Here is a 22,556-nt window from a genome sequence, read left to right as displayed (position 1 = left end):
CACCTCACACCTGGATTACTGCAATAGCCTCCTCAAATCCTTCCCCACTCTAATCCATCCTCCGTTCAGCAAAGCAATCTTCCTAAACTACATGTCTGATCATATCACATCCTCCCTACTCAGTAAAGTCCTTATCACATCCATGACAAAATCCTCTGTTTGACGTTCAAAGCCCTTCGTAACATATAGCCCCCTCCTACTTTTCCAATCTTCTTACACCTTACTCACTTTCTGGATATTCCATAAACAAGACACTCTAGTAATACCCCTACTAGATCTAAACCCCACAGAGATCCAAGAAATAAGAAAAGGACCCTTACAAAAATATCTACAACAGTTCTTTGGTGGCAGCAAAGAATTTAAAGCTGAGAGGAAACCCATAAATCAGGAAATGGTTAAACAAGTTATGATATATGAATGTGATGAAACACTACAGTACTATAAGAAATAATGAAGGAGATGGATTCAGAAAAACTTGGGATGACTTGTATGAACTGATTCAAAGTAAAGCAGAGCCAGAAGAACAATTTATACAGTAGCAGCAATACTGTAAAGATGATCAACTGTGAAAGACTCAGTAACTCTTATCAACACAATGACCAATCACAATTCCAAACGACATGCAAAATGGACAGCTGCTGGACTCAGAGTATAATCTGAAGCATAATCTCTCTCCCTCCCATGGCTAATGAAGTAATCTGTTTTGAACCACTATACATATTTGTAAAGCATTTTGTTTTTCTTGCCTTCCTCAAGGAATGGGATTTGGAATTTAAAATAAAATGTTTAAAAATTAAGTATATACCAAAAAAGTCATCTAACCTAACCCATTCATTCTACAAAGAGGAAATGGAGACTCAGGCAGATGAAATGACTTGCCCAAGGTAACATAAATACATAAAAAGGTAGGATGTTAATTTCAGAGTCCAAATCCAGTTTTTCTTCTACTGTATCACGCTGCCTCTTTTTTTATGAAGTTCTGAACAGTCTGCAGAAATGGTCATTGTACCTTGGTGCCCCTTCTCCCACACGCTGAGACAACTAATATGATACTAAAGAGGTAATAAGTCTAGTCAAATGATTTCACCCCCAAAATTCACAAAGACATTTCCCTTCTTCACAGACTCCTCACAAAATTTCCTAAAATTAAATGAAAAAGAGAAAGACTCCCAGGTATGAGAAGAAAAAATTTATTACAAACGAGTACACTATGTTCAAGTACTACACAAACAGAAGATTCCAATTAAACAAAAATCAAAGTCACGTTCACGTCCCAAGTTCCCTAAATAACCCTGGCACAGTTTTAGAACAGCAGATGTCTTATCTAATTAACTTAACAACGTGACTGACCCTGAAGAAACAGAGCTTCTATTGAGAAGAGAAGCTTTAAATGGTGGGCTCATTCTACTTTGAGGTAACACCAACCTCAGATTTGTGGTACTCACCATTCGGGTCAGAAATCATGTCCAAAAGAGATTTGTCCAAAGTGGTCTTGCTCATTATTTTTTCTTCATACTCAAAATACACATCTAGTTTTCGAGTCTGTTCCAAAGTAAGCATGAAAAAGTAAATCACATTAGAAAAGCATACTAGATATAGTCTACCTAGTCTATAAAATTCTCAATGTTCCACAGCCATTTTAAAAATTACTCATTCTTCACTTACAATAATTTTGACCATACCATTAATATCATCAGACTGGATGCTTTTATTTTGGCAGGTTTTAGGATATTCATAGCACAGACAGAAGCACTGGCTGCAATTAAACAAACGGTGGCTTATTTTCACTTACTGGCATACAAATAATAAGTAGTCATGTAACAGCCATGCTGAAATATAACCAAGTTATCTAAAGGACTTGGTAATTTTATACATACACACATACATGTGTGTGTGTATGTATGTGTGTAAGTGTATGTATGTATATACACGTATGTATATATGCGTACATGCCTGTGTGTGTGTGTGTGTGTGTGTGTGTGTGTGATAACTGATTTCCAGGATGGTTTCGTTTTTAGTGAAAGAAAAAAAGGGATTTTCATATATTGATTTCCATCAATTTCAAATAAAGGCTAATAACCTACAAGCATAATCTCCTGTTTATCCACAAACGACCATTATGGGATCTTTGCACTCTCCAGCTAAGGGTCCAATATTTTTCCAACTTTCTAAAATGCAGAGAGCTCAGATTTCAAGTATTAAAGTACTACAAAAAGGAAATTAGATCAAAGGCTTTTCAAGGTTTTTTTTTTTTTAATGAAAACTATTAGGGAATGGAAAGACAGTAAGAGGAAGATCAAGGAAGGCATAGAGCTTCTGCTTGATATATGGGAGATAGAGAGGAGAAAATATTCAACTTCTTTTTTACTTCTGTCTTCTCTCTGAAGAAGGATATTTAGGCTATGGAAGGACAGAAGAAAAATATCACAGAATTTTAATGCTGAGACTGATTTTAGGAGACATCTAGTCCAACCAATATCTGAAAAAGAATCCCCATTACAAAACATTTGATTAATTGCTATCTAATCTCTGCTTAAAGACTTCCAATGAGAGGGAAATGAATTTGTTTTGTTTAATAATATCTGTTTCAAGGGTTTTGTTTTTCTTCCATTGGTGGGAGTAGTTTGAAGGGAGTCAAGTGTCAGGCTTGTATAAAAAAAAGGAAGAGTCACTGATAAAAAAAAAATGAGAAGATCAAAAAGAATCACAGACGAGCAGGACAACTCTGAAAGTTATACAATAATTTCATCATATATTTAAAAATTGAAAGCAAGCTATACATAATGGAGATTCAGTTTCATAATCTTTTTTTACATGTGGAATTGCTTATTTGGCATTATGTAGAGAAACAAAAATGTTTTAAAGAGAAAGAACTTGCTACTTTCCTATGGCAGCCCATTCTACTTTTGAAAAGGTTTGACAGCAAGCTTTTACTTACATCAAACCTAAATCTGCAATTTTCTCCTTTACAAATCTGCAAACTTACTTTGTATAAAATCTCTGCAACTTTCTCCCATTGCTCCTAATATTATGTTTTTATTCACCATATTACATATCATATATCATTATTACATACAATAATGATATTACTATTAACACAATAATTTTAGTCCCTCAATCTGCCCTTCAGACACTTGAAGATAATATCATGCTATTTTGAGTTGCCTCTTCTCCAATTCCTTCTGCCTTCTTCTCAGATAGCCTAGACTCAAGACCTTTCCTTATTATTCTTGCCCTCTTCTTTGTTTTACAGTTATCTAAATCATGGCATTCAAAACTGAATTCCAGCTGTAGTCAAAGGCAGATAACAATACGATCATTGCTTCCTTATTCTTGAAAGTAATGCCTCTTAATACAACAAATTAGCTTTTTGGGCTAACAAAGGAAAAAAGCCCAGCAGATGTGCAGTCCAGCAGTGAAGAGACAGCAACTTGTAGAAGAAATTATTCACTCTCTCTGACCGTAGTCCTCAAAGTGAAAGGAAGAAGTCTCTCAGAACTGAAAACAAATCTACCAGTCTTCTTAAAGGGAAAGAAGGTGGCTGGAGTTTGAATGACACTGATTCCCATTAAAATTCTACAATGGATTACCAAAATGACAGCTTACAAACATTTCTGAAGCATTGTTTACTATAAACCCACATATGCTCTTGCCAAATTAATATTTTCTTTTAGGCAGGGTTATCTGTGGCTCCAAGAAGCTGCAGCATGCACAGCAGCCACCCCCCTGTTGACTGTTTTGGCAGACAGGCCAAACCAAATCTGAAGATAACCACGGGGTCTCAAAGTCTTCATTAAGTTAGGGGGATGTCTAGCCCAAGCACATGAAGACTTCCCCCAGTGGAATAGGCAGATGAGAACTATTTGTTCCAATGGCCATGAAGGCAGCTGATGTAGGCTCTGTGGAGCACTTGGAGCTTGGTCAGACAATAAAGATGCCAAGGTTATCCACCGTACCATGGCTATAACCACTCATCTTGACTTCAGTTTCACCACTAGACTATGATGACTCTGGAAGACAGAATGAAGACTTTGTGCAACTCTGCTTCACTTAAATCCAACTCATGAACAAGTCAAGACATCACCCTCATGATGTCATTGGTTCTCCCTGAAAATGCAGGATGAACAACAACTCTAGCCTAGATTAGAGACATAAGACAGTGTCATCATATCCTTATGGACAAGATGGGGTGACCTCAATGCAATGACAGTAGGTCTGGAAGAGACTGGTCTGACCAGACACAAAATGTTGGTCAACGGATTAATGCCAACCTAGAAGGGAGATTTCCAATAAAGGGCAATAAAGATCTGCTGCTGTCTCATCCTGTTAAATATTTTTATCAGTGACTTAGGTGAAGGCATAGATAGCATGCTAAACAAATTTTGGATAACACAAAGATGAGAAGGATAATTGACATATTATAGAACAGAATCAGGATTCAAAAATATTTCAAGAGGTTGAAAGTATGAGTTGAAACCATTCCCCCAAAATAAACTTAAAAGGGATAAATATAAAGCTTTGTACCTGGATTCACAAAATCAACTGTACAAGTATGAGATAAGAGAGAGGTAGATAGAAGAAAGCTTACGGAAAAAAAACACATGGGAGTTTTAGTGGACAAGAAGTTCAGTGAGTCAATAGTTTGATATGACTGTTGAAATAAAAGCACATTTGACTAGAGGATAAATTAACAGAATGAAGGAGGTCAGTCTGAATCCCTCTGCTCTAGTCAGACTACATCTATGTCAATTCTAGCATATAGAAGGGGCTTAATAAATGCTTGTTTACCTTACTTCCAGTGATAATAAATGGCTTCATGTTATGAAACATATTACAGTCCATGATAAAATAAAGCTAAGGGTCACCCAAGGGTCCATAGAGTGGTACACACTGTGTATGAGTAGGCTGAGATATATTACCAACAAAGCTTCTGCGTGAGAGTTGTAGCATAAAGATTATCATTAACGTCGGGAAAAAAAATGGTGGGTAGTCATACTAGGCACAACTAATACGTAACCAGTATATTCTACGGTTATCCACACAAAGAAAGTCCTAGCATACTGAGTCAACCCCAGTGACTTATGGGAAGACATGGACAAAGTCAAACAGTATTAGAAGGTCTGTAAATACAGCATTATAAATAATCCCCATGACAATGAAGATCCATCAAAGTACAGTTAAACATATTATTGCTGAGGCTGGATGGTTATAAAAATTTTCAGTAATATAAGTTAAATGATTTTCAAATGTTTTGGTTGAACTCAGACTAATAAAAATGTTTTCTAATAGTGTGTTTTTCATTTTAAGGGCTCAGAAATTAATGAAAACATAATCAGGATGTAATCATTCTTTGAAAGAAGATTTCATGTTCATTGAGCAAACCTAGTCCTATATAATTTGGTTTCTCTTTTTAAAGGGGGTGTCTTGGATATTTTAAACAGTTTTCCAAACAGGATAATTTCTTAATGTAAAATACATGTAAAATACCTCCTTAATCAATCCCACTAGGGAATATGTTCTCCTGTTGGGATATACAAAATCTATCACCCAAAAATGCTCTTTAAAAATTACTATGGTGACACTCAGCTTTGTAAATTAGATTCCTGCCGGTTTAACACGACTCATTCTGCCAGCATCTGAATTGATTAGGAACTAAAAATTCAGTTCTTAAACTTTGAGATAAATGACCAGGAAATGAAGCTCAGTTTACCTAAGTCTAAGTAATCTTACAAAGTTATCAACTGATGTTAGTACAAACTGATTTTAAGTGATACATGAAATCTAAAAGCATAAACCAACCACAATGATTTTCAGAAATGATGTATCCCCTCTGCTCTTTAGCACATTTACTGTTTAGCTCAATTCTTTAACCCATATTATCAAGAATGAATTAATGTAAACTTGTATAAACTTTATATCTGAATTTACCCAGGAAGAATGAGAAGACATCTTTTTCTGAACTGGCTATTCTGGACTACACAATCACACTTCATAGTATAGTCTGGTTTGGTCGCACCAAATATCTGACTGATCCTTAAGCTGTATGTTCTGGTAACAGCAAATATACAGCTAAGAAATTTAGTTGAGTGATTAAAATACTCTAAAAGACAAACTGAAAGCATTTAAAGAATTTAGGCATTTTCATATATCATCACAATTGAATATTTAATAATATTTATTAAGACCTAAACCAAAGTCTGCACTTCAGCTATTATGGGGGATAAAATTATATTCTCTGCATTTTAAATAGGATTAATCTATCTCTGCCCCATGATCTGGACCTGTAGTGATGATTTCTGTCACTAGACAGTTCTTCCAATACACATCTTATTAACTACACTATTTACATATCATATACTGAACCCAAATCTTCCTGAATGATTCTCCTGCATCCTATGGTGAGGTTGTAAAAGGAAAAAATATATATATATATATATATCACGAAGAGTTACTGTACAGAACTCAGTGGGATGAACAAAAGGAAGACTTGGGCTACTGACTTACTAGGAAGTGATTTGAACAAAAATTTAATTGTATGTCATATGTTAGTGATACATATTTACTGCTTTTTAATCTCTAGTTTTCTTTGATCTACTAAACCCAGTAAATATTTATAGACTAGTTTCAGAAATTCAAGGTTTTTTTAAACTTCTAGGAAGTAGTGCTTTGAGCCTGTTAAGCAATTTTCTAAGCATCCCTTTGGAATCACATTTAATATCATGGTAAACTGGGATTATCAAAAACCATTTCAGAAGCACAGCACCACGCCAATGATAAAATGAAGCTCGCTGAATTTACAATTCATGACCAAAGAAAAACGAACAGCGGGATACAGAAGACTTGATGTATGACAAACTGAAATGAGGTAACCATGGACATAAGGAAAAATTATTATAAGAATTTACTAACTTAAGAATCAGTCTAAACAACATATACAACAGAAACAAACCTCACAGGATAAATATCGTTAACAAAAAAATGTGAAGTTAACTGATTCCTCTGCAACTAAGAATTCAAAGTCAAGAAACAAAACAGAGTGTACTATGTTATGAAATGAGTATCTTTGATTCTACTTTAGGAAAGTGGATCATAAAATGAAATTGCTGGTAGTTAACAGTTCTTCAGTTTATCATGATTGGAATAATGCGGACGAAGATAATGCACACTTATAGATTAACAAGGAAGGTTTACTGAATTATACCTTTATATGCTCTAAAACAGCAGTGGCAACATTAGTATGAAGATCTATGAGCCTCTTCTTTTCAAGAAGTTCTGGGAGAGAGCTAAAGAAGTAAAAGGAATCTGAAAATTATTTCTCAAGTTTCCAACAAAACAATGTATCACAATAAACATTACACCTGGGCTTTTCTTCCAATGGAACTAAGAACAGCAAAATGGCACAAAAAAGCAGTTTGAATATTTACAAACAGCTACTTCCAATTTCTAAATAGTATATTGGAAACTGAAATTAAATAAACAAATTAGGAAACAAAAAGAACAAGGACTATTTAACACACAAAAAATATTGCTATGGTCTCTATACCTTACTCATTATTTTCTGAATTAATTTTCATTAGAGATATTAGTCTACAATTTTCCTGATTTTTAGCTATCTTTTTATCAGGACTATATTTTTCTCAACAAAGGAGTTTTAGTATGACACGTAAGTTGTTTACTTTTGTCAACAATTTGTGAAATACTAGTTTAAATGCTCTTTAGATGTTTGAAATAATTCACTCAAAAAATCTGACCAACCCTAGAGAATTTTTCTTTCAGATTTCTTTTGTAAGTTGTTCAATTTCTTTTTCTGAGAGTAGGTTTTTAAAACTGTCCACTTCTTGTTCTATTAGTCTAAGTTTGCATATTTTTACGAATTCACCCACTACATTCATCAGTTTGGCTGAAATACGATTGGGGACAAGTTTTTAATAATTTACTCTCCTGTTGTGATTTCTCCTATTTTCTTTTTAAGTATAGTAATTTAGTTTTCATCTTTTATTTCTATCAAATTAGCTAATGACATTTCTATCTTACTGTTTTTTTAAGTTCCTTGTTATATTTATCAAACTAAATTTTCAATTCTGATGATCTCTTCCTTGATTTTTACTATTCTCATTTTGCATTTAGTTGGTTTATTTTTCTAAAATGTTGCTTTTCTACTGCTTTTAGTTGCATGCCCAACTGAGTGATCTGTTAACTCACTTTGGCTAAAGGTAATATTTATAAATTTTCCTCTAATGCTTTTGCTGCATCCCATAAGTTGTGGTACATTCTGTTTTCTTTCATGAAATTATAGATTTTACAATTTGTTCTTTGACCTAAATTTTCTTTTGGATTTTATTATTTAATCTCTAAGTTTGAATTCTTTCCTGAAATGCCCTTAATTGACAATAATTTTTATTGTGTTGTGGTCAGCAGAGTATTTAACATACATTTTTTGTGCATTTACGAATTTTCTTATCCTCTAGTATATTTTTATAAAAGTGGCACCCAAAGCTGAAAATTTAAATATTCTCTTTAACACCAAAAATCAAATTTTTCCAAAATTTTATTCATGGGCTTTTTTCCATAATTATCTTTTTTAGTTTAACTGTAAATATGCTTTTGGCAATATATGTTTCTGAAAGAGCCTTTCTTCTCATCTTCACGCCACATATTATGCCATCTGTATTAGATTCTTTATTGTCCAGGGTATCTTTATTTCCTTCTACTCCCCCAAGGTTATTCTTCAACGTAACTATGCCAGAGATAAAAAATAACAAAGGCAAGCCTTAAATAAAATTTTAAACTGGGATTGGTTTATCTTTGGTGCTTCTGTCCTATCTCTCTTCCCTTTCTAGGCTGTATGACATATGACGAACAGCAGTTAAGACAGCCCTTTCAATGTTTAGGCCACAGCTTGACCTTCATTTTCCATTCCTAATTAAAACTATCATGCCCTGGGTTTTAGTCCTTTCTCTCAACAGCAAAACTAAAAGTGTACTTTCTGGTGGTACTTTTTCATATCATGAAACACAGTAACAATAATAACAATAATATCCTAATTATTCAGAACATACAGACTGCTCGAATTTTCTTAACTAAGAGAAAATGTCCTGCCTTGAACACCTCATTGTAGTATGAAAGTGATTCTGATTTCCTGACTGCCATCTCAGGTGAGTACAAGAACCAGTAGGCTCTATACCAAAATAGATGTAAGACTGATGAATACTACAGAAAGCATCCGTAGTACATCACAGCACTGGATGTATGCAATGCTATGCCATGAGGTTTTCTAAGCACCAGGCTGACTAAGCTCTGTGAAGTCTCTTATGAGACTGCCAGATGAGTCATCTTTTGGGTTATAGCAATATTTCAAGACCATTTACTAAGATGTAGAAGGGATGCAGTCTGGACTGATGAAGGGTATATCCACATAGACAAAAACATAGCTTTTAGATATAATAACATAAAAACAAGTCGCACTTATACAACTATATTTAAGCTTTATAAATGGCTTTATATAATAATTGTATCACAATCTTTAAAAGAGCACTATGAGATAGTCAACAAGGTAAACAAAATCAACTCGAAAATGTACAACAAAAGCTCTTTAGATAGAATACTTGTTTTTGTATCATCAAAGATTTACTGTTACTGGAAGTCCTATCCATTATTGTAACTTTGTTCAAACTGAACTGAATAAAAACAGATTTTGTCACCCACTTACCTGACAGCTGAGGTTAGCTTGGCTGTATTGTCAGAAAGCATACTTATAGCTCCTTCATCTTCTCCTTCTAATCCCTATGAAAGAATACAAAACCATACTATTACCCAAAAAATCCCCACACCTATACACTCAATTTCTAATAGTTTGTTTGAATAGATCCCTCACAAATAGTCCATTTTTGGCCCCAATCCCCCAACCCTCCAATGAATGCTAGGTGGTGTAGTGGAGAGAGTGCTCTACCTGGAATCAGGAAGACCTGAGTTCAAATCCAGCCTCAGACACTTATTAGCTGTATGACCCTGGGCAAGTCACTTAATCAATGTCTGCCTCAGTTTTCTCATCTGTAAAATGATGATAATAATAGCACCTACCTCTTAGGGTTGCTGTGAGGATTAAATAAGATATTTGCACAAAGTATTTTATAAACTTTAAAGCATTATATTATTATAGCTAGTCTCTAAGCTATTGTCATTAATTTTAGTGGCTGCTGTCAAACTATTTTCCCAACAGTAAAAATCATCACATAATACAATTTATAATAATTATAATTTGTAATATTAATTGTCCAAATGAAGTAAGGTTTCAGTGAACAATGTGATATCTTGTATTTGGAAGAACCTGACTAACCAAATCAATTTGCATAATAGTAAAGGATAAGATATCTGTTCTATTTTTGTGAAACAAAAAAGTTATCCAAATAGGCACATAATAAAAAAAAAGTCACTTTTGTGTATAGTCCTTAAAGTTTCCAGTGTGTTTTCTTACCTTCAATTATAGTGTGAGGTAAGTAGCATTAGAATTATTAGTTTTTTTTTGTTGAAATTAAAAGTGGTGCCAAGCAAGGTGAAATGACTTGCCTAAATGAAGTCTTAGGAAATGAACATTTACTGTGGCTACACAGGAAGAGCTCATGTAAATATATAAAACCATTCACTTTCTGGAAACCTTTTTCCTAAGTATTCTCATGTAATAAACACAATCTTACCATAATGCTTTTAAGACGCTTTACTTCATCTTCCTGGGCTCTGTAGGATTCTAATTCTTGGTGAACAGATTCTGCGACTTCTGGGAAAGGACTAAAACAATATTATACATGATGAACTAATGAAACAAAACATTACTAATATCTTTATACATATTTTAGTAAGAAGACAAAGCATTGTGCTATTTTTCAAACACATGAGCAAGTAGGTGTACTATTTTTCAAATTTATTTGCATATAATAATGCATATTATTTAAATATTCAGATATATCAAATGCCAAAGGTTATTTGCAAATACATACAAAGATTATTTTTAAAAGCAAATGTATGTCAAGCTAATTAAAATATTTCATTTAAATTTATATTTTTGCTACTTTTTGATGATCATTAAATTTTCTTTTGGGTTAATACTGTAATAAAACTTTTAAAAACTGCAATAAATAAGTAAAAATATTTTTAAAAACTTAGTATTTTTTTTAAATCTGTAAAAGAACTATTTCAGGAGTACGAAAAACATTGTATGAATAACTTATGAAATCATTCACCTGGCATTCTTACCAAATGACACACACTGTCAAAATTTCCAGGCAATTAAATTATAATTATTCAGGAAAAAAACCTTTCAATTAATACCCTTTGATGCTACTGATAAGTATAAAGTTTTCTCTACAGATGAGATTTGTCTACTATCTGGTACCCTTCTTTATATAAGCAACTATAATTTAATGGTATACTCTAAACACTGAAAAGCACAAGAGATCCCATTCTTAAGAAAATCTAGGCTACATATGGGGACTACAGTAAAACAGTATAATAACTTATTTACACTATGCAATGTAAAATTATACAAATTACTTCACTAGCAAAATTTCATTTTCTTGAATTACAAGCTATACCTTTCTAATTCATAGGGAAGAAAATGGATTAAAATGTCTTGAAAAAATTTGATTTTTAAAATGAAACTGATAAAGAACCATATTATAGATTTTAAGCATATTATAGATTTAACATCATTCCAAGTAAAAGATAAAATAAAACCCAGGGAAAAGTTCATGTATAATAAAACATTTAGGAAATACAATATATATTTATTCTATAAACCCATATTACATGAGGACACAGAAAACATTCAAGGGGGGAGAAGTTACTTTCCATCAAAGCAGACAAAAAGGGAAAAGATGCTCTATGGAAAATTGTGCTTCTCTTCTAACATAAATCTGAGACAAATCAGAGCCACAAGAGAACAAGAAAATCAAATGTGTACATACATGATATATAATTTCAGAATTGCTAAGAGATCCCACATCCCAAAACAAAATACATTTGTTACCACTATTAAAGAGTGAAGCTTATAGAGTGAAAAAACTAGTATATTTTTTCACTAAAAGAATAAAGTTTTTTTTTTTGTTCCTTAAAATCATTACAGAACAATTTTGCCAGAAGTCACTAAAGAATAGGATAATTTATGTTACTTACTTAACTACAGGCAGCACAGTGGAATGGGAAATAGAACTGAATTTGAACAAGACCCAGGTTCAAATCTCAGTCTTCCTATTTATTGCCTGAATGACTTTGGGATTTAGTCTCCTTAATTTATGAAGTGAGGTCATTAGGAGCAGCCAGATGATGCTTAAAATTCTTCTCAGCCCTAACTATATGATCCTATGATACACAGTGCCTGAATCTCAAGGTGTTCTCATAATCTAATATGTATGTGTGTATGTATATGTATGTGTGTGTACACACACACACACACACACACACACACACATGCGCGCGCTCGGAATTACTGTCAGTTTCAAGCTCTCTCTTATTAATTCTTCTTACCACTTTTATTAGTGGTTTGGTCTCAGGCCTTGCAGTTTGAAGAACTGCTGCCATGAAAGAAAAGTGACAAATTTTAGTGTGCAAAGATCTGTGTTTCAATCTCAACTCTAATACTTATTATCTATGTGACCTTGGGTTAGTCACTTAATTTTTCTGGACCAAGACCACTTTTAAAAAAATGGTGGATGAGCAAGATCAATTCAGCATCTATATTTTTATATAAGGAAAAGATGGCACTGGGAAAGGGTATCATTTTCCAATATATATTCTTGAAGGGAGTAGTGTCCACATTTAAAAGATTTATGAAGATGGTAACATATCTATATTTAATATAATGATAATTATCTTATAGAAAAGAGATCAAAGGATCTGAGACTGGAAACAAAGAAAAAATGGTGCTATAAAGAAAAAAAAGATCTTATTACCTGTTGTAACTAAAAATAAACCACTAGAATCTTTCCAATATTTTTATAGGATGATTCCTCAAAGCATCTGTTATCTTTTCCATGTGGTAATTTGTCTTACTTACCTGCCTTTATGTTTTTGCCAAAACTTATCAACTGCAGTTAAATCATATGACTTCTTGTTTTTTCTCTTTGGTCGAGCACCAGCTGGAGAATTTTCCACTCCTGAAGATTCCTCCAAATTAACTCGATTTAAGTGAAAATCCTAGAAAATAGTAACCTTGATTGTAAAAACTGTTATCTGAACATGCAAACCACAAAATACATTTTTCATTATTTAATCATCTTCCGTATAATTCAGCAATGTTCTCAGATATCTAGCATGGTTGAAGATGATGGTGTTCTACAACTGGTGACATTTTAACCAGCATAGTGCTCAGCTTTTTTTTTTTTAATCTTTTTTGATCTGTGTTCTTATTATGTACTTCCTATTTCTTTGCCTTAGTAATAATGAATCTGACAGCTTTTCCTTGATTATTAAGGATAATTTATTATGAACAATTATTTTACTACATTTTTAACATAGATGCAGTGCATAGTAATGGATACAAAGGTGTCAGCAAAAAGTAAGGAAAGGCCAATGGGAAAGCATGCCCAGATTGTGCTGATTTACCTAAACCACCAGGTCTATGATGATGGCAAACATCAATACTAATTACCTAATATATATGGAAGCTGCTTTCTTTGGAGAGATCCTAAGTGTCAGATTTTCTTGTTCTGTGCCTCTTTCTCACAGAGTCTGAGTGAAGAATGTTCATAATCTCTTAAATAATGTCTACCTCTATGCAAAATCAATCCTAAAATGAAAGGCTTGAGGAAGTTAGTTTCTTCCTGTTTTCATCAAATCTAGTGAAGAAAGGAATTTAACTCTTGTTGACAGGGAGAAGAGTAGCCATTATAAGTGATATTTTCCATTCATATTAATGAGATTCCTTATTATAAAGGGCTCTGAATTATATAATTACTTTCTTTAGCTGGGCTGGTTGAGAAAATATGCCCAAAATGGAAAGAGTAGCCTGAGGCAGCAACGAGGGTAGGGCTTAATGGCTGGAGCTACAAAGAAAGGAATATATATGTCATTATTGCTCAATTCAATGAACACTAAGTACCTGTAATGTGCAAGGCACTATATTACAAGACAGATACAAATACAAACACAGTCCCAAATCTTAAGGGGCAAATATTCTCTTTCACAGGAGGGTATCTATGTGTATGTCACAGAATTTTAGATGATGGGAACAGTCATATAATCTAATTCATACTGAAAAAATACACAGTAAGTAGTAAAGCAGCCTCTGCTTTAAGATCTCTATTGAGGAAAAAGACCCTAACATCATTTCATCTTAGAATATAACTCTAATTATTAGGAATTTTTTTCCCTTACTACAAGCCCAAATTAGCTTCATTGCAACTTCCACCACTGCCTTTAGTTCAACACTCTGGGTCCACAAAAGCAATCCAATTCCTTTCTCTTCTCTCAAACACTGTAAGAGAACTAGAATATCCTTTCCTTGAGTCTTTTTCGGTCCATGCTAAACATTCCCAGGCCCTTCCATCAACAGATCCTCAGGACTCAAGGCCCGTCACCATCCTGGCTGCTTTTCTTTCTAGATGTGCTCAAGCTTACAAAAGTCCTTCCTATGGTCCTCAGATCAGAACATAATACTCCAAAACGGTTTTGACCAAGGCAAAGCACAGTAGGGAACAATTTTCAAGGATGACTGAAAAAGAATATCCAAAGACCCTCTATTAATCTCTCTCTCCCCATTCCCCACCCCCATGCCACATTGTTGGCAGAATGATAAAAACCTTTCTGGGAATAATTTTTTTATCTACATTTCTTACAGAAAGAGATGCTACATTTCAACTTGAGGTTAGCAAAAATAAAGATGGAACTTTTCCCCCCCATCTAATGTCCCAGACCCACTGTCTGTGGACCTCAGGTTACAAACCTGCCCTTATCCTTTTATAAGGTAAGATTTTGGATAAAATAAGCTAAAACTTCTAAAAGCTCAATTAGGTAGAATTTATAATAAGATACCAAATGCATGATGAAGAAAAATACTACTTTGAATCTAAAAATTAAACAAGCAGTAACAAGGCTCATTCCAAATAAATTCTTTTGTTTAACAAAATTAAAAAAAAAATTCAAGGGCATATTGTTTTCTGATGTAGACTACAATCAACTGAAAACTACAAAGCTATATATTAAGTATAAACCTTATAAGAAACATTACTTAAAAAAAGAACAAATATTTTGGATACCTAAGATACAAAATACAGAGCAAATTTTTACCTGTTATTTGCATATTAAGGCAGAAAAGGTAATGTTTAATGTTGAAATTATGAAAATGGGGACATTTTGTACATCACCCCAAATACTGGAAAAACAGAAACTTCACACTCATTATACACAAACAGAAATGTTTTTTAACAGGATGAAATACCTAAAATCCTTTCATATTATGAATCAAATTTTCCTGGCTTGTGGGTATTGGCGCACCAAGACACTGGCGCCACAAAATAAAGGTTGCCAGTTCACTAGGTACAAACAAATTACATTATGAAGTGCTAAGAAATCTGCATAGTTTCAGCATTAGGTTAAAAGTAGTTTTTTTTGTTTGTTTATTGTTTACCATTCTCCCAAGATTACCAAATTTAGAAAAGACAGGGAGAAAACACAACTCATTAAAGACTTCTCTAAAAAGATAAGCCATTGATTAAAAAATTTTCTGAGATTTATTATCCACTTCCTAAGAGTGCTTATAAGGACAAAACAAAAGATGTATAAAGTACTTTGCAAACCTTAAAGTACTACACAATACTTCTTAATATTATTATCACTGTCATTAGAAGAAAATGTTTAGAAATGCACAGCAGTGTAAAAGACAATTGGAATGGCCTCTAGAAAACTTTCAGTGGCTTCAGTACAAGGCACTTACTGAAAATAGATGGAAAATAGGCTTTTTAAATGAACACACTTTCAGGCAATTAATAAAATTCCAATCATAGAAAGGAATAATCAGATAGGCAGATGGAAGAGAAACAGAGAATGAATAAATTATAGGGCTTGGGCACAAGGACTCCTCCATTTTTGTATAATGAACACAACAAAGCCCCTAATGCACAGTTGCTCAATAGACAGTCATTAAACTGAATTAGAAGATGATGTCGGAGATCATCCAAGACCAGAGGTATGAATCACACAACACTGCTCAGGGCATGCCAAATTAAAATGTAACGGGAAATATTTAACAAAGTAAATATAAATACAATATAACAATGTTAATGTGGTTTTCTAAGTCAACATGTGGCTTGCAGATATCATTACGTATAGCACAGTGCTTCTGCTTGAGTTTCACTAATCTATGGCATGGGGATTTCATCCAAAGTGAGATTAGTACAAACATCATTTCTAAGTATTTTATGGTTATGATGTGTGTTCCTCACAATAACACTTTGAGGTAGGTAATGAAAGTATTATCCCCATTTTATAGATAAGAAAACTGGGACTCAGGACATTAAGTGAATTATGCAAGGTCACAAAGATAGCCAAGTGCAAAGCTATGACTCAAACCCAGGTCATCTGACAAGAACTCTTGCTACATTAGACTATCTTTCCCATGCAGAAATGTTGCCAAGTCTATCCTTAACTTAGGATCCCTTTTCTGTGAAAGGGATTCTCAATCTCCGTCTTAGACTGCTCCAAAAAAACCATGGTATTTTCGGATGGAGTGTTCTTTTCATGTCTAACCTAAGTCCTTTTGGTATAATTTAAGTAAACTTCTATTTACTTATTGAAAGAATTTTTGCCTTCCAGAATATCATGTTCTATGACCTTCGGCCCTTTAATGTTACAGCTGCCAAGTCCCACATAATCCTTACTTTTGCTTCCCGATATTTCAATTGTTTCTTTCCGACCACTTCTAGTATTTTTCCTTTGACTTGATAGTTCTGAAATTTGGCAGTAATATTCCTTGGAGTCTTTCCTGAGGTGATCAGTGGATTCTTTTCATGCCTATTTTGCCCTCTGGTTCCAGGCCATCAGGGAGTTTTTCTTGATCATTTCTTGAAAGATGCTGTCAGGGTCCTTTGGATCATGGCTTTGAGGTCGTTCAATGATACTGATATTGTCTCTCCTGGATCTATTTTCCAGTTCAACTGTTTTTCCCATGAGGCATTTTAAATTTTCTTCCACTTTTTCGTTCCTTTGAATTTAATTGATTCTTGATGTCCCATAAAGTCATTTGCTTCCTCTTGCCCAATTCTAACTTGTAAGGTGTTACTTTCCTCAATTAGCTTTTGTACTTTCTTTTTCATTTGGCCACTTGTACTCTCTTTTTTTGTAAAACTTTTTATTTTAAAGTTAAATACAAAATAAGAAGAGAAAAAAGAAAAAAAGTATTGCTTTGTGCGAAGCAGAATGTAAGAGGATGCAAAACATAGCAATAAATTTCCGTTTCAAGAAAGCCTGTAACAAATATTATGAATTATGCTGAGAGCTGTCCACCTTTTCTTTGCTTTCTTGTAAGTTCTCTTTTGTTCTCTGCTGAGCCCTTTATACTTTGTTCTTTTCCCCCTTCTTCTTCCTACCCAAAGGCTACAATTATGCATGTATATATAAGTATGCATATACACATAAATATATACATATACAAATACAGACATATAGATACACATACATAACACATATATACACATATGCCCATACGTACATAAACTTACCCATACTCAGATTATCTATGATCATACTCATATATAGATGTACACATTCATATGCATTTATGTAAGAATGTATTATATTTATTTGCCCTATTTCTTGGAGGGTGAATAACCTCTTACTTCATTAAGTCCAAGTCCACCAATTCATTTCCTGTACCACAGCAATATTCCAACCTTATACTGTCCAGCTGTTTTAAATAGTCCAAAACAATGTTGATGAATACGGTTGACCCACAGCAAAGTTTCCTTATTTTTCTCCTGATTAAATCTATTTTAATCTTAATTTTGTCCAAGATCATAATTACCACCCCTGTGTATTTTTTCCCTAACAAATCCTGGTCTTTACGTATGTGCATATGTCTTATTTATTATCCCTCCTGCCTCTTCTTCCCACCACCTGGCCTCCCTATTACTTATTCTACACCCCCTCCAAGACCCCTCCCTTATTCTCCCATTATTAACCTAAACACCATTCTATACCCCACTCCAACCTACTCCTTCAACTTCCCCTCTAAAGATGCCTTCCTTATCCTCTCCCCCTTCCTATTCCCTTAGTCTTTTACTTCTTTCTGAATTTAGAAGACCCATATACTCCTCTAGGTATATCTGTATTGTTCCTAAAGAACCCATTCCAGGTGAAAGCAGGTTTCCAGAACTACCTGCCCTCCTCCCCCATCAATTCCTGTGTTGGTTCTTTTATTATTTCTTAGTTGTATATGTGGTTGGCACCTCATTTGCTTAAGACAACTACTTTTTAAAAGCTGTTCCTGAATGGTTTCACTTTTTAAAATTTTATCATGCTCACGTCCACCCCAATCCTTCTTATGAACTAATCAATTACTAATAATCTTAGGCACACATTTTCTCACAAAAAAGGTAAACGGTTTGTCCTTACTGAGTCCCTTGTAATTGGTCTTTGGTATGTACCTTATATTTCTCTTGGCTCTTGTATATCGAATCTTCTATTAAGTTCAGGTTTGTTTGTTTTTGAACAAAATCCCGAAAGGCTGACAATGTATTAAATGTCCTCCCTCCCACCCCCATTCAGGATTACGCTTAGCTTTGCTGGGTATGAGATTTTGAGCCAGGACCCTATTCTTTTGCTCTTTGTTTGATACAGTGTTCCAAGAACTACAGTCTTTTATCACCTCTGCTACTAGGTCTTGTGTGATTCTAATTGTGGTCCTGTCATATTTAAGTTTTTTTTTTTCTTGGTGCTTATAATTTTTTATCCTTGACCTGGGCGTTTCAGAATTTGATTATATTCCTGTGAGTTTACATTGTAGATCTCATCCAGGTGGTGATCAGTGGATTTTTTCTATTTCTACTTTCCCCTCTTGTTCTAATGCTGCAGGGCAATTTTCTTTAATTATTTCTTGTATTATTGTATCAAAATTCTTCTTTGGATCATAGCTTCCAGGTAGTCCAATGATTCTTATGTTTTCTCTTCTTGATGTGTTCTCCAGATAAACTGTTTTTCTTATGAAATGTTTCACATTCTATTTTTTCATTCTTTATTATTTGTTGGTCTCTTCTGACTTAGCTATTTCCCTTTGCCCAATTCTAATTTTTTAGGAGTTATTTTCTTCCTTAACATTCTGAATCTCCTTTTCTAATTGGCTGACATTCTTTTCATAATTGTCCTGTTTTTCTTGGGTTGTTCTTTTGCTCAGTATCTCTCACTTTATTTTTAAAGGTTTTTTTTTTTTTTTAAAGTTCTATGAATTTTTTGGGCATGTGATCACTTGACATTCTTTGGGATAAAAGAGGATTTCTTTGCTTCAGTATCCTCCTCGGAAAATGAACTCTAGTCTTCTCTATATTCCCGCAGTAACTTCCTATGGTTGTATTCTTTATCCTTTGCCTGCTCACTTTTTACGTGTAGCACTTTATTTTTTGTACTCACATCTAGCCCTGCAGTATGGGGCATGGTGCCATCGGCCTCAGATTCTCTAGTCTCCAGTAAATGCCCACAGCCAGTGGTGCATCCCTGACTGCTTCTGCACTCAGCAGGCATAAGCTGGTTCCTTCTTGCCAAGGGTTGTGTCTCCTTGTCAGGAGAAGTGCCCTGAATCTCCTCCAGCTCAGATATCCAATTTCCCTCACTGTCCCAAGGATAAAAGTTCCTGTGGCTGGGGCCAAGATTGCCTCCTAACCCAGATAAGCCCAGGGCTTGCTGCTGGTTGTTGCAGCAGAACTAGCCCAGAAGTGTTTATTCTTCACAGGGGCCAAACCTCATGCTGGAATTTTTCTTCAGATCTTCTTCAATTGTCCCAGGAGGACCACTGTTCCACTCCTATTCTTACTTATTTTTGCTACTCTAAGTTTGCCCTGAGGCACTATTTTATCTCATTTGTGGGGGAAATCTGGAAAGCTTGGAATTTTCTGACCTCCTTCACCATATTCCCAGAATCCTCTAACTGTACTCTTTAAGGAGTTGTTTCCTTGAGTGCATTTTTTGTGTCTCCTTTTCCAACTGGCCAATTCTACTTGTTAAGCAGTTTTTCCAAGCTGTTGACTCTTTTTCATAATTCTCTTGTAACACTCTCATTTCTTTGCCCATTCTTTTCTACCTCTCATATGATTTTTAAATTTTTTTAAGCCTTCCATGAGTTTTTTCTGGGCTTGAGACAACTTCCCATTTTTTCTTTGAGCTTTTGCCCATTGGTGTTTTGACATTTTGTCCTCTTCCCAGTTTGTGCCTTGGTCTTCCATGTCACCATAATAACTTTCTTTGATTAGATTCTCTCTTTTTATTGTTATTATTTTCTGTATATATTTTGGGACCTTTTTCCTTTCTTTTAAACTTGAGCTCTGTTGCCAGGGTGGAAGGGGCTCTGTCTCAGGCTTCTTGTGCCAGTGGTTTCAGGACCTGTCTGTTTACCTGGTATTGCCCTGCAACCCCCTGGGGGACCCTCCTGTCTGGTGCTGTGCTAAGGGAATGGGGTGGAGGCTGGCAGGTGCTGCTAGAAGCTGCTGGGGGTCTGGCAGCTGAGCCGGGGTCCTAATGGAGGTGTCTGGCATGTGCTGAGGCCCTGTGGGGTGTTTTTGTATTTCCCTGGGGCTACACTAAAGTGTGTGAAAATCTGGCCACTGGAGGATGCCTGTTTGCCTAGGGCTACACTGAAGCACGCGGTGGCTCTCAGAGCTGGAGTCTGCTGGTTTTCCTATGATGAGGCACACAGAAGGGTATGTGTGTGAGGGGGATCCTGGTGTTGACATCTGTCTGCTCTACCACACTGGAGCTCAGGATCTGCTGCTGCTTTGCTGAGGTGGGGCATGCTGCTGGTTTGCAGGTATGTTTCCTGCCCTGGAATGTACTCCCCTTTCCCCAGACTGAGATATACCTTTCATGCTAATCTTCTGAGTTTTTTGAGCTAAAAGACTGCTAGTTCTCTTGTTCCAGGATTTGTTTTAGGGTGCTATGTTATGGTTGTTCAGAGGTGAATATGGGAGGGTTGCAGAAATTTACTGCTTACTCCACCATCTTGGCTTGAAAGAATTTTTTTTGACATACCTAATAAATCATAGTATTTTTAAAGTTAATATTAAGAATTTACCATTTAGTCTTCTTTAAGGTAAATAATCTCAATTTTTGCCCTCTTCATTTTATAGGTGGAGACACTGAAGACTGTCCAAGGGGATACTGGTAAGCCATAAGAGGCAGAGTCAGGATCCAAGACTTGGTCTTCTGAATCCCAGTCCAGTACTCTCCATCACACCACAATGTCTTGGCCTTAACCAATCAAACTTACTGAGGATTAAAACAAATGGGATGTAGAAGATTTATGTATTCCTACTGTGTAAATCTTCAAGACCCATGAAGATGGCTACGAAGTTTTTTGTTTGTTTTTGTTATCAGTCAACCATTAATTCATTCAAAAGAATTATCTGAGGCCTGCTGAAAATGAATAGTTCTTTCTGATGTTAACATCACCATCTGTACTACAACAGCTATGTTAACAAAGCATGAAAACTTCTATGCAGAACAGATTGAAAAGATGATGGTTTCACTCCTAAACCTGTCACAATGGATGGATCAGTAGCTCTTTAAAAAAAAAAAATTAAATTTTATTTTTTCAACAAAAATCCACCTTCTCTCCCCCTCTCTCCTTGTCCTCTCCCCTTGATCCTGGCCCAACTTAAAAAGAAATAAAAACAAAATTCCTATTAGAAACATGTGTAGTCAAACAAAACTAATTTCTGCATTGGTCAAGGAAATAAACTTAGCCTTCTGAGTCCTTGATCACTCTATGAACAGGTAGACAGTATATTTCTTCGTAAGTCCTATGGAATTTTGCATTCTTATGTTTTTCAAAGCTGCATACACTTTAGAGAATTTTCAATACTGTAAAAACTATTCTCCTGGTTCTACTCACTCCACTTTATATCAGTTCAAAAAAATCTCAAGTTTCTCTAAAATCATCTAATTCATCATTTTTAACAGCACCATAATATTTCATCACTTGGATATATCATAACTTGTATAGCTTTCTCCTAATTGATCCTCTTCTCAACTTCCAAGACTTTATCAACGGAAAAAACATACCACAAGCCCCCAAAACAAATGAAAAAAAGCAAAACAAAAAAAAACCTGCTATAAGAATTTTTGTATATCCTTTGAGTGTGCTAATTCCTCTCTTAATCTACCCTTCTTTTTATTCCCCATATTCCCTTATTTAGTGAAACACACTGATATATCCAACTGTGCATATGTGTATATTCTTTCTCCCTTTCACTGGTTCAGATAAAAGAATGAAATCCATTGTTACCTGCTCCCCCCTTTCCTCCTCCTTTGTATAGAATTCTACAATCATATCCTGATTCTATAAGACAATTTCCCCTAATCTT

At 34.7% G+C, this 22,556-nt stretch overlaps 1 protein-coding gene across 4 annotated transcripts in view; it reads right to left on the bottom strand.

Annotated features, from left to right (window-relative positions):
- SCFD1 (sec1 family domain containing 1) overlaps positions 1-22,556 on the bottom strand; it is a 109,398-nt gene that overhangs the window by 43,413 nt on the left and 43,429 nt on the right. For all 4 annotated transcript variants that reach the window (XM_072625182.1, XM_072625181.1, XM_072625183.1 and 1 more), the window contains 5 exons: positions 13,049-13,188; positions 10,695-10,785; positions 9,710-9,783; positions 7,202-7,283; positions 1,446-1,542 (listed from right to left, as the gene is read on the bottom strand). In XM_072625182.1, coding sequence (XP_072481283.1) covers positions 1,446-1,542; positions 7,202-7,283; positions 9,710-9,783; positions 10,695-10,785; positions 13,049-13,188 — 484 coding nt within the window. The remainder of the gene's footprint in view (positions 1-1,445; positions 1,543-7,201; positions 7,284-9,709; positions 9,784-10,694; positions 10,786-13,048; positions 13,189-22,556) is intronic.

This window comes from Notamacropus eugenii, chromosome 7, assembly GCF_028372415.1.
Source record: "Notamacropus eugenii isolate mMacEug1 chromosome 7, mMacEug1.pri_v2, whole genome shotgun sequence".
Lineage (NCBI taxonomy): Eukaryota > Metazoa > Chordata > Mammalia > Diprotodontia > Macropodidae > Notamacropus > Notamacropus eugenii.
Note: the sequence above shows the minus strand (reverse complement) of the source record. Positions and strands in the feature narration are given on the sequence as shown.